We start from the raw sequence: 15033 nt of genomic DNA, 5'->3' as shown, positions 1-15033 counted from the left end.
TTCTAAATTAGAAAATCCTCAGAACATAACCCGTTGGAGGTTACTGAGTACCAACGTTAAATAGGCTACAGATGTAACAAATAGGGTGGAGGTCATCCCTGGGCATCATATTGGTGCTCATTTTATTTCAGGAATGGTGTAGCTCAAAGCTGAGTGCTCTAATTCATCCAGTCAAAGTCAGTAGAGCTCTACTGAAGTGGAGCAGATGGACTGAGGTCTCCAACACCGTGACCTATGGCACAAGCAGCGTTCTATCTTCAGGTAACTAGAGTGTTCCCCCAATTTATTATATGGGGTGGAGGTCAGGTTTTAATAAGAGGGATGTCCACTTTAGCAAATCTGGGTCTAAAATGAATAAAGTGGGAGTTATCCATTGATTGCTCCTGAAGCACCGTAAATTAGCTGTAGGCATCTTGGGGTACAATATGCTGCAAAGTCAAGAGACTCATTTAAACAAAATCTGTTAGGACAAAATTTTGAGGTAATATAATGAGCAGTTAGGTCATATCTGAGTTCATTACTCACAGAGAAAAGGACACTTGGGACACTATGGTGTTATTCCCCACTATTCCCCAATGCCCATGTGATGTGTTTCCCTCAAGGTGCTGGGCATTAATACACAATATACACATTCACCTAGTGCCCGATGATGTCTTCCAGTCATAAATTATGTATAGCAACAGAGTTGTTGTAGGAAGGAAAGCCACGTTAGACAAATTAGATGTTGATCAAATATTCCTTTATTAAAAGTAAAGTACAGATAATACATAAATACATATATATGTAATATATATATATATATATATATATATACATGTGTGTATATATATATATATATATATATATATATATATATATATATATATTATACATTTTATACCATTAAATAGTAAACTTAATGGTTAGATGGAAGAAGACAATACACGGGTCCAATTTGGCCATTTATTTTACAATTTGATAAACCATTACCATTTAATTATGAAGTTCAATAAAAAAAAAACAGATGTTGAAAAAAAAAATCCAATTTTGGGGCGCCTTCAGGTTTCTCTGGTATCAGTTTGCTAATTATTAGTATAAATAGAGATTCCTTTGTTCATTAGATGAGTGGATATTAATAAAGTCGAAACAGTAACATTCTGAAAATTCTAGATGTCTGACCTAATTGTCTCCTTCTTCTGTACAAGAAGAATTAAGTGCTGGTGGTGCAAGTTAACATTCCAACACATTTAGTTCCAATAGAAAAGGAAATTTGTTTATGTTAAAGAAGACATCTTTAGTGTGGCTGTAAGGCCATATTGGGGTTATGTGAGGGGATGTTGATGCTCTTCTGGTTTTCATAACAGATTGGATATTGAGGAATGAGAGTTACTGGTGCAGAAGGATGAACACCTAGGTGAGGACTAGTTGGGTGAATATTTCTAGCTGGGACGTCATTCTGAATTACAAAGACCTGCTGGAAAAATATACATAAGTTGTAATACATTTTGACATAACAAGCTTGATACTATAATCTTAGGAATTTAACATGGATTGATATTTGTACTGAAAATTAAGAAGAGTTTAGTTTGTCAACTGTTATCTTCTCCTATAATTATATACAACTATCCACCCGCACACATTGTACAAAGTTCCTATTCAGCACACAATCCAGTGTCCATACCAGTCAGCTTGTATATATTATATAATCCCCACTGTACATCACACAGTCCCAGTGCTTATGTTTGACAATGCCCTTTACATCAATCAGCTCCCTATGTATATTACTCCTATATGTCTTCCCTTGTGGGCTCACCATGTCTTCTCTTTACTGTTGGCATTGACCATGTCGAGGTTATTACTGCTGTTAAGGGGGCAATGGAAGGAGGCGCCGTCTGTACAATATAGAAGCCTTCGTAACAAACATTGTACAGGTGGCGCCTCCTTGCATTGACCCCCTTAACGGCAATAATAATAGTGTCGCCCCTTGAAAGTGACGTCATTCTGTGGTGCCGGGATGTTGATAAGTCGCAATTCTTGAAGGTCACTTTTACAAACAGTCGAGATTAACAGTATGTCAGGTATCAGAGGCTCGTGTTGACTATGTCGGGATAAGTGTTGTTGGCGTTTCGTTAATCAGGTTAATGACAACAACCAGTTTTATGATCATTATTGTATTCTCTTATCTAAGGTTTCTGTGAGCTAAACCTTTATTATAACATTATTTCAGCCCTTCTTCTAATCTGTCTGGTGGATGAGAGACGGCTTCTGATTGGCTTCCCATCTAGTAAGTAGACGGGTTTACTGCACATTAGCTCATTTGCGATGGGAGCTCCTCAGGAGCAGTTTGTTTCACTTCTATGGCATTTTCTTTTGTCCCAAAGGATTATGGCAGATCAGGAAAAGAAGAATATTGTAAGTAATTATTGAAACTACACTACAAAAAATATCAGATATATCAAATATATAGTATTGTTTAAAAAAGCAGTCCAAAATGTATATATATTTTAAAAAATATTAGTTAATTAATATTAATTAGTTTAATTAACATCTAAAGTGGCACTATTTGTTAAAATTATATCTAAGGGGGCAATATATGTTATTACTATTTATACGGGGGGCACTAAATTTATTATTACACATACGGGAGAAATTTATATTATTTGTATTATTAAACACTGGGAACACTATATATATATATATATTTTATTTCCCAAGGCCAGCTTTGTATTGGGCTGAGAATCCTCAGTTGCGATGACCCAAACGTTTGTTCCCACCCCCCCTCTAGAGGACCGGGAACAATGCTAAGAAGCAAAGCATGTTAATGATGGGGAGAAAGGGCTTTCTTTTACAGTTACATATGGCGGTATCCTTGGGTTTAGTGACCCTTTAAAATCCCATGGCGCACAACCATCCTGATTTAGGCAGTACAGTCCAGATTTCAGGGGGTCATCCCGATTCCAGACAGTTGGGAGGTGCCACGTTTCTTGGAGATAGAGAAAAAGATCTGGGGGCTCATCACTTTGGAGACACTGGACATAACCCAATGTGATGTGACCATGTCCCTTTGTAGTGTGACAATGCCTCTCGTACCTATCTATCTATGCTTATCTCGTGTGAATGCCGGCACAAATTGGCGATGCACACAAAGTATCCTGATTAGGAATACCTACAACTTGGGATCTATTATATCCATGTCTGGTGGTGCTTTCTTTTTTTGATGACATAGCTAGATGGACCATGTATGGATATTTGTTAAATTCTGCCCCCTTGATATGTTTGTATTTGCACAAATGTGTTGATTATTCATCCTGAACATACACAAGGTCATGCCTGCATTCTGCTTTTTGTAGCTGCCCCTGTAAAATTAGTCTGGCTTACTTTTTGATTGTTGTGGGTCCCTACTACCACTTTGGGACCATCATAAATTTTAACTTTTCAATTTTTTTTTTTATAATGCTGCTAGTTCCAGCCTAATTTACTTGTCTTAAATGTATTATTATTATCATTGATTTGTAAGGTGCCAGTGTTCTGCAGCACCAGACAGTGGGGGAAACAGGAGATGCATAAAAACAGGGGCATACAAGGAATAAAAACAAAGCTCTCCTAAGAGCTTACATTCTAATCAGAAGTGGGCAGAGCTAAAACAAAGTGAATGAGTGTGACTAAGAGTGAAGATTGGGACAGTTATGTGTGTGCATTAGTGAGGGTAGTATAGTTGGGAGTAAGGTAAGCTTTACTAAAGAGATTGGTTTTCAAAGAGTGTTTAAAGATTTGAAGGCTGTGGGAGAGTCTGATGTGATGTGATAAGGAATTCCATATGTGGGGAGCAGCATGTGAGAAGTTTTGTCGGTGGGAGTGAGAGGTGGGGACCAAAGAAAAGGTGAGGAGCAGGTCAGAGGTAGATCTAAGTGGGCTAGAGAGAGAGAATTTGGTAAGGGCGAGTCATTTGAATTTGTAATTATCATGTAAATATTAGGAGACATCAGAAATATTTTACATATACTAATTTTGTGTATATAAATATTATAAATACATGGGTATATGTGTGCATATTAATGGATTATTTCCAATTGCCCATACCCATGAAAAATATTTCTTTTGGGGGGCTATACTCACTTTTGTAGCAGTACCATTCAGTCTAGTATTTTTATATCTGTGTATGGGTTGACAATGGTATAAGGGGAATGAGACAGTGCTCCGTCAGCCCTCACATTACCACTGCACCCTAGTTTGCTTAATAATTGTTGTTTGTGTAATATCTGTTACTAATTAGTTATAGCAGCAACAACATAATACTTATCTGTCACTACTATACACTAGAATGGAAATGATGCCTAGGGAGAAGGAGGTTTAATTATAGCCTGAGCCCATGAGATGAATTCCTGTATTTCAATTGTATGCTTCTACTTTCAAAACTTTCTGTAAACGTAGTTTTACACCTCGCCAAATTTTCTTGGTAATCTCATCACTTGTGGTCAGTGTAGATCAGTAGATCACAAGTGCAGCCAATGAACAGTTCTGCTGTGGCTACCCATAGATGCCTACTCTCCCGGAATGTTTGGGAAACTGGCAAATCTCTAGGAGTTCCAGGAGTTCTCCTCCAACAACCGGCCCACTTCCCTAGTTAAGTGGGTGGGGACACCCACTGGACTCCACTGCAGGATCTCCCCTTTGGGATCTCTTGGAGGGGAGATAACAAAAAATGTTGTCAATTATGGGCTATTGGAACTACATGACTTAGTGCAGTTGCAATGAAAACTTGTGTCCGCAATTGGAAACTGCTACTGGAACTGATAGACCAACTAGGACGGTCATTGATTACTTATATATAGAGCTTTGACAATGTGGCAGAAGTGGTTTATTCACAATGTCCTTTGCATTAAGCTTATAAACATGTATATTTAACGTAAGCATTTACTGTAGCTTTTGCAAGGCTTCACGGTACCTGTACGTTTTCATTGATAAAAGCAGGCATAATTGTAATGACAAGTTTATACCCACACATACATTTTTTGTCTTAATATGTCAAGATTGTAGCGTTGTAACCTTAATAAGCACTTATCAAGCAGTGCAATAATGACCTGTGCTGTGTGAGAGTACCATACCCAGCGTGCAGGAGACAGGACAATACAGATATCTGATTTGTAGCGGAAAAAGCATGGGAGCGAATACAAAACAGAGGGGTCTGTATTGCATTGTTCACTTGACAAATGGGGCCTGTTTACTAGTCATACTGGATAGGTAAAACAGGGCCTGTAGAGCTCACTGGTCAAAGAGCGGCACCATTGTTTACTAACCAGATGATCTCTGCACTGTTTACCGGCATTACATTGTATACTGGTCACATAGGTTCTTAACTGTATGCTGTCAAATGGGTAATGCATAAAATATTGGCATATATTTGGGGGGAGGTCGTCAACATGTTCTGTGCTTCAATTTTGTTCACCTACTGGTGAAATAATTTCCATGCAGAGTGCCCTACTAGCATATTCCCCTCATAAGCTCCTCTTACCTGCTGTGAGACTGAATTTTCTATCACTGAGCTACATCCGAAGGACGAGATGGAAATGGACACACACAACTGCAGGAGACTGGCAATGATCAGTGATATGAAAATAGACTCCCTGACCAACTGTGTCGAAAAAGCAGAAAACATCACAGCCCAAAATTATATTTATCATATGTTAATAGAACATTAAAAATATTTTTAATGGTTTGTACTTTTAAATATACACAGAACATTGACATATTATTTAAAACAGCAGTCCCACATATAATTTTTCTCTCTTTAAGTAGCAATTTAAGTAACTTTTAAGCATGCATCTGATCCTTTTCTTACCTGTCCTGCCATTCACACACACAGACAAAGACTCTCAGAATGTCATATGAAGGCAGTCGGGGGAGAGGTGAGGGGGAGATTTTTACAGTGCAGACAGAGATCAGAGGGGCATTCCAAAGCCTGCAGCTGAAGCTGTGAAGTTGTGCTTTGGTGAGGCTCCAGAATAAGCAGCTGCTCCTGGGAGTAAGCCCAAAAATATGCAGCCTCCAATGGATACCCCTGGAGATTGCCTAGATTGTGAGGCCTCCAGCTCCTCAATTGTGAGGGAGCAGCAGCCTGGATAAGTATAAAGGCCGGAGGAAGGAAAAGCAAGGCAAAGCCCTGGTCTCAGAGCCTAGTGTGGCTGTTTCTCCAGAACCTTCCAGACGTGATCTTGGCCCAGGGAAAGATCCAGTTTGAAGCCAAACAATGCATGTGTAATCCCTCCACCTTAGAAATATCAGAGGGCAATCAAAAGACTGTGTGTGATAATATGGTAGTCGAAATCACGATGATTACCCTAAGCGGAAGTTATAATCTGGGCTGCTGGTTCCTGAGCAGGGGGGAGCGTGGGTTATGCCTTTTGCAGTTCTCCTTAGGTACCAGGGTGAAGGTGGATGAAGCCTCCAGCAGCAGGGAAAACAAGAGCAGATGAGCATGAGAGGGGGTGACACAGAATCTATGGCACCCAATGCTGTGATTACAGCCTAAGAGGCAGAGGTAACATGGCTGAAAAAGAAAATTGCGGTTATGTGGAGGCAGAGGAACTGTGACTTCAGTTATGACTGGGTGGATTTCAATTGTGAGATTAATGACATGATGGAAATCTTACATGAAAAAGAAAGAAATCAGGAGAATTTAACGGTGTCCACACAACGGAGAAAGACCCAGAGTGGTGATGAGAGAGCATCAAAGGAACCGAAGCCCACAAAAGTACTTTCCTTGGGGAGAAGCAGTGGAATAGAAACTGTGGTTACCTCACAGAAGGCACTTTCATCAGCACTGTTACCCCAAATGTACCAGGGATGAGGATATAAGCATTGAGAAAAGCCAAGAGAACACACTGCTTAAATCTATAGTAGGGATGGAGGACAAAATGTGTACAGATGGTGAGTCCTAGTGTCTGGGACTCAAAAGTTCTAATATTGATAGTAGAGTTACTTTTCCCGAATACATTACTGATGTTGAAAGATAACATTGCCATTGCAAATGTTATTATGTCTACTAAAAGCAAAGGAAAGCTGTCTGTGAAGGGTAATGGTAGAGACTGCTAAATCTGTCCCTACAAAAGTTGTAACCCTGGTTCTGACAGCAGTCATGGAAAATTGGGTATCAGTACAGGTGGCAAACAAAGGTAACACAAAGGTGAAGGCGAATAACATAGTGCTAAGTAATAGGTTCTCCTTATATGCTCATTCGGAAGATGAGAAGAAAATTGAGGAGGAGGTTGTATTAGAGGATGGAGAGGCCAGGGTAACACAATGAGCTCTAAACCAAGGAGTAAAAGGCCACTGGTGGAAGTAGTATATAGTGCAGTAGGGGATAAAGGTAAAAGTAGGGTCAGAATAAGGGTAATACATAAAATATAGTGAGAGTTAGGTAATAGATGGAGAAGGATGTAGTGGGTGTGGGGGATATGGGGGTTGTGCTTGAGAAGGAAAGTGAAGTTGCAGGTAAGGTATGGGCCCAAATGGAGGAGGAAGGTAGGGGTGCACCAATTATTACCACATTAAAACAAGTACCAATATCCCCCGCTAATTGGGTGGTAGTTAATTTACCCCTTGATGATCCACGGGGGAAGGAAGGGGGAGTAGCTGGGAGAGCCCCTAAAGGTCCTAGGAAAAGAAAGGTGTCAAGCATTGATAAAGGTATCAAAAGCAAAGATAAAGACAAATGTCAAGTGAGGGAGAGTATGATTACAAGGAGGTAATCCTTTCAAATAAGTGATGATTTTTAATCTGGTATTATGGTTAAGACGAGAGGTTCATCAGATGTGGAATCACAAAAACAGACAAACCGGTCTTGCTTTCAGAAATAATGATGGATCCCCAGCCCACTAATATGTCATCTGTTTTTTACGTACATGCTCACTATATGGCTTTTAATTTTTCAGCAAGATTGAGGCTGATTTTATATTTTGCAAGAGGCTAGGGAGGCTTGCTTTGCGGATTTTCACAAAGCAAAATGTGAGTGGAGAAGGGGTCTCTTCTATTGGTCTCTTGCGGCTGAGCCATGTGGTAAACTAGCTGTGCTTTTTTCTGGTATGCAATGATTTTATACGTCAAGCTGAAGGTGCTACAGTTTTCTTTTTAATATTTATAGCCCCAAAATAAAGTGTAACAGAAAATATATTTTCAGTAAGATAGAGCTTTCTTTTACTACTGCCATCAGGTGGTCATTGGAGGTGATTTCAAGACAATCACTAGGCCCAATGATAAGGGAGGCTCGAGGACCTGGATGCAGATTTAATAGTAGACAAATTCAATCACTGTCCATAGACAGTTTGTCTATGAAAAAATTGCCAGACCCAGATGGTCTAACATTTGAGATTTTAATGATCTTTTGGCCCCTCCCATGATGGAGGTTTTTAACAAGAGACTGTGAGATGGATTACGCCCTGCGTTCATAAGGGTTTCTACCTTTATTCTGCTATCCAAGGTACAGGGCCTATACAGAATTGAGAATTGGTGCCCCATTGCTCTTCTTAATGTGGATCATAAGAATCTATCAAAAGTGCTCTTCAACTGAAATATTCTAGTCTGCTACTTTCTCCTTCCCAGCACTAAACTGTGATAGGGCACGGTACCTTTAGTCCGGTCCTAAACATCCAGAAGTCTCTGGAACAGTGTAGGGTTAAGAAATGGGGAAAGTACCTGCTAGCATTGGATCAGTCTGTCTGTTGATCGTTTTAATCATGAGTACCTCTGGGCTCTGCTTGGGTTGTAAGGTCTCCCAGCAAGGCTGGTTAATTGGCTTTATACCTTTTATAGACTAGCTGAGAGCTTTCCTCTAGTCAACGGTTGTGTGGGACCTGCCTGTAGGTTGAATTTGGGAGTAAGGCAGAGGTACCCACTGAGACCCTTTTATCCAAAGGGTAGAAGGAGACATGGTGAGAGGGGTGCAACTGAGCTTGGACACATCTCTGAAGGTGGTGGCTTACGTGTGTGACTTAACCATCTTTTTGATTCCTAGTTCTCCCATCCTACATGTTTCTTAGTTTGAAGTTGGCGAGATGATGGTGAATTGGATTGGAGGAGGTCAAGAGCTCTTCTAGGAGGGAGTTGGAGAGGATAATCTTGTGCTCCCAATTTGATGAACTGCTATCACTGAAGGACTGTCTGGGTGTAGTTCAGGTACAGTTCTTTTGAACTCCCAGAGGATACCCCCAAAGTGCAGATGACCTGGCTTTCCTTTCATGCTTGGTGCTTTAGAATGCCTGCCCATGCACATTGCATTCTGGGCAACATTTGGTTTAATTATTGGAGCTGCGGTTACACTGGCTGTATCACCTTGTTTGCCTTACTCTCTGCAGCAGAGTGAGATTGGAGCGCAGAGTGGAGATTCTGGGCAACAAGAAACCCCCCCTAAGTGCGCACCTGTTTGACCCCTTAGTCCCAGTGAAGGGAAATCTTAATGCTACATCATATAATGATATTCTAGATAATTGTGTGTTTCTAACTTTGTAGCAACAGTTTGTTTCAGCATAATATAGCCCCCGTGCACAGTGAGGTCCATCAAAAAATGGATTTCTGAGTTTGATGTGGAAGAACTTGACTGGCCTGCACAGAGCCCTGACCTCAATCCAACGGAACACCTCCCTAATGCTTTTGTGGCTAAATGGATGCAAATCCCTGCAGCCATGCTCTCAGATCTTTCTCACAAAGAACAGTCATTAATTTGATGTTTATGATCTCTAAGTATACAATTGGTTCTAGCCTCTCGTCATACAATCATGGAAACAACCCAGGCACTTTAGTTCTTGAACTAGTTCTTGGCGGGAAGATTAGTATGCATCTTCTGGAGAGCTGACCCCCACCCTTGGATGACATCATTTGAACTGGCCAATGATCTGCATTACACTGGACCTTCCTGAAGCCTGAACCTATGGAAACATGCCAAATCATCTGTATTGTTTTCACTGTATCACTGACTGTATATAAGCAGGGGCTCAGGGACCAGTATTCAGTCACATTGACCACAGACTTCAGGAGTGAATGACTGTACACTGGATCCAGGGTGCCTGCAATAGTAATGGCTGTACTTATTTTATTTTGAATTGTTACTCTGCTGCTTTTTGCTATTAACTCGCATTGTGTTTTGAAACCACATCATTGGAAGTGGACAATCGTTATTGGATAGCAACTAGACGTACATAACAGTGTACACTACAAATATTCAAAAATGTATTGTAGTTAAGGCATAATAAGGGCACAGTTTCAGTAGGCTCACCCCAAGGTACGATGTGTAGTATGTGTAAATGTGCGTATGTAATGGTATTATGTATACTATGACTGTGCATGCACATGAGTTTACTTTCTCACCCATATGGTGCTACAGGACACGTCACAGGTGTAATTTCCATTCATCACCGCATCGATGATGAGAATAACAAACTCTACTGAAGATACTATGGCGCTTATAATGTTCAAACCTAAACTTGCTCCAACCTGCAGAAAAAAACATATAGAGAGAATTGAAAAAGTCCTCCTGGAATGGACGTTTGGACAAACAAAACATATTTTAAACCAACATAAATGTTCTACATGTTCCCTTACTGAGTAGAATAATTTAGCTTGTGGTGACCTCCTCTGTTATGGGACATGCCTGATATAAAACTAAGTTTTTTTTATATTTTCATCCTTCCAAGCCAGAAACATCTCACAGGTTGTAGCCAGTGGCTTAAAAGTTGCCGGGGGGTGTTAAAAAAATCAGTTAGAGCATGTTTGGTTGATTTGTTTTAGGTTTGGTCTGTCTGCCGAGCTTATTGGTCCCTTGTCACCAAACTTAAGGGTGAAAGTCATTAACAAAGAATCAGATCTGGATGTACCTCAGTGGAGCTTGTAGGCACAAACATTTATCCACTAGTCACAATCCTATTATATAGAACCCTTCACAACCTTGCTCATCTTGTCACAGAACAGATTGTATTGACACTATCCCCCACAAAGTACTTCAGATGCTACGCTCCATTATCTGGTTAATTTAACATTTTCCAACCTCAGTTGTTTTATTTTTTTATTCCCTCAATACATTTTGGTGATGATAAATGATCACAGGCATTCTGCAGAGAAAAGGCCACATTTCAGCCTTGGATGCCAGGCCTGTGTATCTAATGCAAAGGCTGCTCAAACCTGTGATAATTCATGTTTCTATGCAACAAACTGTTCCATAATTATGTAATATATAAAGAAGCACTATCTACCTCCTGGAAAGGATTAATCCTGACTGCTTTGTGTTGGGGAAGAGACAGCATGTATGATGGAGCACTATCAGAATAGAGGGTCTGATTCAGTAAGGATCTTAACTTAAGAATCTTCTTATTTCAGTCTCCTGGATAAAACCATGTTACAATGCAAGGGGTGCAAATTAGTATTCTGTTTTGCACATAAGTTAAATACAGACTGTTTTTTCATGTAGCACACAAATATCAACTTTAAATTTCAGTGTACAAATAAGCTATCAAGCATTTGTGTGCTACATGAAAAAACAGTCAGTATTTAACTTATGTGCAAAATAGAAAACTATTTTGCACCCCTTGCATTGTAACATGGTTTTGTCCAGGAGACTTAAATAAGAAGTTTCTTAAGTTAAGATCCTTAATGAATCAGGCCCAGAGTGATCGATGTGATTGACTAAGCTGCAGTTTCTGGCCTATTGTGGGAACGGTTTCTAAACATCTTCCACTGATAAAAACATATCTATGTAGGGTTATATCAATGGGCTTTATCCATTATACTAGTAAAGAAGAGCCCCCCCCCATGACTGAAACAGTAGATTCCCCCTCTTTTAATGGATTAACCCATATAGAATGTTGTGTAGCTCACCAGACACCGCGACTCTACATTTTCCGTTGCGACTGACAGAGATCCAGAGATAACATACTGCAAAGATCAAACAAGATCAAAAATATTTCATGCTGTTTACATTTAATAAACTAGAGCATTGAAGAAACTAATATGCACACGGAAATGTAGTAATCTATGATAAGGCTCCTGCAAGGCCAACAGCAGGATACTTATGTATTACTGTTATCAGCAGGTTCTGCTACAACAAATTGTTGCCCACAGTCTTTTGCAAAATCCGAGGGCAAAACTTTCAACTGTTCATCCACAATTGTTTACTGAGTAACACAAAGCAGAATATTCATTTCACACTTTTACAAATATGTCCAGAAAGTGTAAGTATATCCAATTTTTTGAGTATTTACATTTTACATAAGTTGAGTCAAGGCTTTAGTCATGTTTTATAGTTCTCTAAAAAGCATCTTCTGTAACTCTTAAAAACTTGGGGGTGTATTTACTAAACTTCGGGTTTGAAAAAGTGGAGATGTTGTCTATAGCAAACAATCAGATTCTAGTTATTATTATTATTATTATTAATATTTATTTATAAGGCGCTACAAGGAATCCGCAGCGCCGTACAGAGACAAACAAAATCACAATACAATGGGAGACAGCACAGTACAGTAAACACAGCAACTCAGTACGCTCAATGCACAGCTAGAGAGGGCGGGGAAGGGGGAGGGAGGATCCGAAAATGACGGGGCCCAAGAAGGGGGCGTGGAAGACAGGGAGACCCCCAGGGGGGAGGAGGGAGCGAAAGTGGATGTGGGGTGGAGGACCTTTGAGGAGGAGGGCTAAGTAGCTGGAGAGCAGAGTTAGAAGTGGTGGAAACAGGAGGAGAGATGGCCCTGCTCAGAGGAGCGTACAATCTAAGGGTTATCATTTTTATCATCATAGTTATCATTTATTTAGTACATTCTACAATATGATAGCTAGAATCTGATTGGTTGCTATAGGCAACATCTCTACTTTTTCAAACCCACAGTTTAGTAAATATACCCCTTGGTCTGCTTTGTTATTTTACCTGTTTATACACATGGGGGTAAATGTATGAACCCGTGGGGTAAAACTGCAGATCTGTGGATTATTTCAGAGATTGTCGGCTTGTTCACAAAATACTCACAACTACGGCTCCCCAATAGTTTATAGCAGATTCAACGGTTATACTGTTCTGGTAAACTCCATTGGTGAACACCAGGATAATACCAAATGCAACTTGTATGAAAGCCATTGAAATCTGAACAATCTGAAAATAAAATCAGTAGCAATATTTAGCAGTAGTCAAGAATGCCCATTTGAATTCAATGGTGATCATTCTAATGTTCCACTTACCCACATGTACTATTACATATCCTAATTTCTTTCCACCTAAATTCTTTTGTTATTAAACTGGTCAATATTCTTCATATTATCCCCCCAAATCAATAATTATCGTCAGTCATGTCTCAGAAGAATACTCACCCCAAGAGATCTTGGTTGCCCTTTAAGAAATATCAGGTAGAATGTAGATTTTCTTTGAGGAGCATATAAGGGTAGATTCCAGTTTGGGGTAGGGGCATTGGGAATGCCTGTGCTATTTCCTGCATTAGCCATTTTAGGAAAATTCCTCAAAAAGAGAAAACAAGCAAATAAGCAAAAAAACAATGGCACTATTGTAATGATAACACATGCAATGTAAGGTAAATCAGTGATGAAGACTAAACCAATAATCAAAATTAATTGGCTTTTGCCAAATTAAGGTGTGTGTGTGTTTTAAAATGTTTTAAGGGAACTACATCTCCTCCATACAGCGCTGCATAAGATGATTGGCGCTATGAAAATAAACAATTATAATATGGAAAGATAAGAGTAAAGGTAATTTAAATAATGTCAAATATACCAAGATTTTGTAATAATGAGTCTTGCCTAGATATTACCCTGGGGTTTGATGCTTATTACACACACAATCAAGTAATTTATATAATTAAATTCCTGTGGAGGAAAGCATATATATAGGTAAAACCAAAAGATCAGTGAAAGTAAGTTTTAATGAGCATAGAATACATATAATCATCTATTTATATAGCGCCACTAATTCTGAAGCGCTGTACAGAAAACTTTCTCACATCAGTCCCTGCCCCATTGGAGCTTACAGTCTAAATTTTCTAACACACACACACTAGGGCCAATTTGATAGCAGCCAATTAACCTACCAGTATGTTTTTGGAATGTGGGAGGAAACCAGATCACCCGTAGGAAACCCACACAAATACTGGGAGAACATACAAACTCCACACAGATAAGGCCATGGTCGGGAATCAAACTCATGACCCCAGTGCTGTGAGGCAGAAGTGCTAACCACTAAGCCATCGTGCTGCCCATTTATATCCATAGTAAGGAGAAAAAAGAAAATAACTAAAGAAAATGATTGCCAACCTTGTAGCCAGTGATTTTCACAAACAACCCAGAGATTGATTTTTTTTTTTTAGAAGAGATCTACATTACTTATTACATTGGTGAAATAATTTCGAAGATTGGATTGCTCGCATGCTTACACTGACACCTAGTGGCACAAATTAGGAAAGCAGTTCCATTTGTTCCTATAAGGGATATTATTGTATGTGTTTCATTCAATGATATATTGAATTGCAAATTGCACTTTATTATAGTGTAATATGTTTCAGTGATCTACTTGGGATATACCACTACAAACAACCTGAAGCTGATGATTTATATCTGCTGCAGTAATAACTCATTCACATTAGAGATGAGCGCACTCGGATTTCTGAAATCCGAGCCCACCCGAACGTTGCCGATCCGAGTCGGATCCGAGACAGATCCGGGTATTGGCGCCAAATTCAAATCTGAAACTGAGGCTCTGACTCATAATCCCGCCGTTGTCGGATCTCGCGATACTCGGATCCTATAAATTCCCCGCTAGTCGCCGCCATCTTCACTCGGGCATTGATCAGGGTAGAGGGAGGGTGTGTTAGGTGGTCCTCTGTCCTGGTAGATCTCGTGCTGTGCTGTTTAGTTCTGTGCTGTGCTGTTTAGTTCTGTGCTGTGCTGTGCTGTGTTCTGCAGTATCAGTCCAGTGGTGCTGTGTGCTGTGCTCTGTCCTTCTGAGGTCAGTGGTGCTGCTGGGTCCTGTGCTGTGTCCTGTTCAGTCCAGTGGGGCTGTGTCCTGTGCTCTGT

General features: G+C 39.9%; 1 protein-coding gene across 1 annotated transcript; it reads right to left on the bottom strand.

Moving 5' to 3' along the window:
* Positions 1–971: 971 nt before the first annotated feature.
* On the bottom strand, positions 972–13452 carry LOC142095432 (membrane-spanning 4-domains subfamily A member 12-like). The gene is made up of 5 exons (XM_075178377.1): positions 13321–13452; positions 11842–11898; positions 10339–10464; positions 5492–5611; positions 972–1453 (listed from the first exon to the last, which is right to left on the bottom strand). Exons 1-5 carry the CDS (start codon positions 13450–13452, stop codon positions 1274–1276), a joined length of 615 nt encoding a protein of 204 aa, XP_075034478.1. The 3' UTR covers positions 972–1273.
* Between the last annotated feature and the right edge of the window lie 1581 nt (positions 13453–15033).

This window comes from Mixophyes fleayi, chromosome 6 (assembly GCF_038048845.1).
Source record: "Mixophyes fleayi isolate aMixFle1 chromosome 6, aMixFle1.hap1, whole genome shotgun sequence".
In the NCBI taxonomy this organism is placed as follows: domain Eukaryota; kingdom Metazoa; phylum Chordata; class Amphibia; order Anura; family Limnodynastidae; genus Mixophyes; species Mixophyes fleayi.
The sequence above is the reverse complement of the archived record's forward strand: the minus strand, read 5'-3'. Positions and strand labels throughout refer to the sequence as shown.